Source organism: Trichechus manatus, unplaced genomic scaffold, assembly GCF_000243295.1.
Source record: "Trichechus manatus latirostris isolate Lorelei unplaced genomic scaffold, TriManLat1.0 scaffold00053, whole genome shotgun sequence".
Taxonomy (NCBI): Eukaryota; Metazoa; Chordata; class Mammalia; order Sirenia; family Trichechidae; genus Trichechus; species Trichechus manatus.
In genome coordinates this window covers 4538992-4540903 of record NW_004443989.1, presented here as the reverse complement: position 1 = coordinate 4540903, position 1912 = coordinate 4538992, and the positions used below count along the sequence as shown (strand labels likewise).

General features: G+C 44.7%; 1 protein-coding gene across 1 annotated transcript in view; it reads left to right on the top strand.

The window, feature by feature from the left end:
- Positions 1–1912, top strand: part of LOC101340975 (polycystin-1-like protein 2) — a 99284-nt gene that overhangs the window by 71917 nt on the left and 25455 nt on the right. The window contains exon 28 of the mRNA XM_012555923.1: positions 1115–1343. Coding sequence (XP_012411377.1) covers positions 1115–1343 — 229 coding nt within the window. The remainder of the gene's footprint in view (positions 1–1114; positions 1344–1912) is intronic.

The following is a 1912-nucleotide window of genomic DNA, read 5'->3' as shown; positions in this document are numbered from 1 at the left end:
TATTTTCCTTTTTACAACGAGTATGTATTACCTCTGTAATTTAAAACAAAGAAAGGATAAAAAAATATTTAAGAAGTTGAAATTTGAACAAATCAACAGTAGAAAAACATTTACAAGATCATCAGGGGAAACAGGGAAACATGACCACTGACCAGATATTTGATACTATTAAAGGGTTACTGTTCACTGCTTTAAAGACTGATAATGATACCATAAGGAGCCCTGGTGGTGCAACGGTTAAGCGCTCGGCTACTAACTGAAAGGTTGGCAGTTCGAACCCACCCAGAAGCTCTGTGGAAGAAAGACCTGTCGATCTGCTCCCATAAGATTACAGCCTAGGAAACCCCATGGGACAGTTCTACTCTGTCACATCAGGTCACCATGAGTCGGAATTGACTCGATGGCACCTAACAACAATGATGACATCATGGATATGTTTTTCAAAAGAGTCCTTGTCTTCTACAGACACATACTAAAATATTTAATGAAATGGTATGAGGTTGGTTTGGAATTTGCTTCAAAATAATCCACATGGGGAGAGTGGGGTACAGGTGGAACCCAACTGGCCGTGAGTTGGTAATTGTTGAAGCTGGATGATGAGTATGTGAGAGTTCATTGCATCACTCTCTCTACGTCTGCATGTTTGAAGCTTTTCATAATTAAAAAAAGTTAAAGACAAAAGATAAAGTGTTATACCATCTTTGGCATGAGGCAAGCCTGGGTTCAAATTCAAACCTTACACATATTGAAGTATTTGCAGATGAGATAATACTATGTCTAGGATTTGCCTTAAGTACTCCAGAAAAACAAAAAGCAGTGGGGCAGAGATGAAACAAGATGAATAAAATGTTGCTGCAAGGTGATGGATATTACTATTCTCTTCTCTGTATGTATAAAGACATTTTGAAAATTTCCTTGATAAATGAGAAATGTTCAAATCCTCGTTGGTGTGTCACCCTTGTACCTTACCCATCTCTCTGAACTTTAGCTTTCTCATGGCCTGGCACATAGTAAGTGCTCAATACACAAAAGCTGTTACTACTGCTGCTGTTTTGCAGCTGGTCTGCTCTGTCACTCAGCATCAGCTGATGCTCATTTCCCCTTTGTCCCCCAGAGAAAATGCAGTGCCTCATACCCGAGGTGTCCCTGGGTGGCTCTCAGAAGGACAGAGTCTACAGGCAGTGTCTTTACCTCCAGCTGGAGCACATGGAACATGAGCTGCGGCTGCTGGGGCCCCGTGGCTTCCCCCAGCACCAGAGCCATGCCCGGGCCCTCAGGCAGCTCCAGACCCTGAAGGACAACCTGGGGGGACAGCCAGGCATCCCGGGCCCAGCACGCCCCAGGTAACCCATTTCCCTGAGTGCCAAGTGGTTGCCTGCCCTCTCCAGCCCGGGGCCTGTAAGGTGATGGGGAAAGGGCATCCTGGGCCACCCAGGGAGAATGCTTACCCAGATCTCCCCCAAGGAGAAGTGAATCAGGATTCCTGCATCATTTCAGGGAGGAGGTGTTTGAAATAAGGTCCTGGCTGGTGCAAACCATTTGTGCTGGACTACTAACCTAAAAGTTGGTGGTTTGAACACACCCAGAGACACTGAGGAAGAAAGGCCTGGCAATATGCATCCATTAGGCTTACAGCCAAGAAAATCCTATTAAACAGTTCTACTCTATAACACATGGGGTTGTCATGAGTTAGAATCGACTTGACAGCAGCAGCTTTGGTTTGTTTGGTTTATTTGCCAGAAGACAGTTATGGCTCTTTGTATAGCACTTTGCAGTTTATAAGCATTTTTATGTGGGCCGCTTCCTAGCCATGTGCCCTTGGGCAAGTCCCTCAACCTCTCTGAGCTTCAGTTTCCTCAACTGTAAAATAGGAATAATAACAATACCTACAGCACAGTGGTTAAAGCTCTGG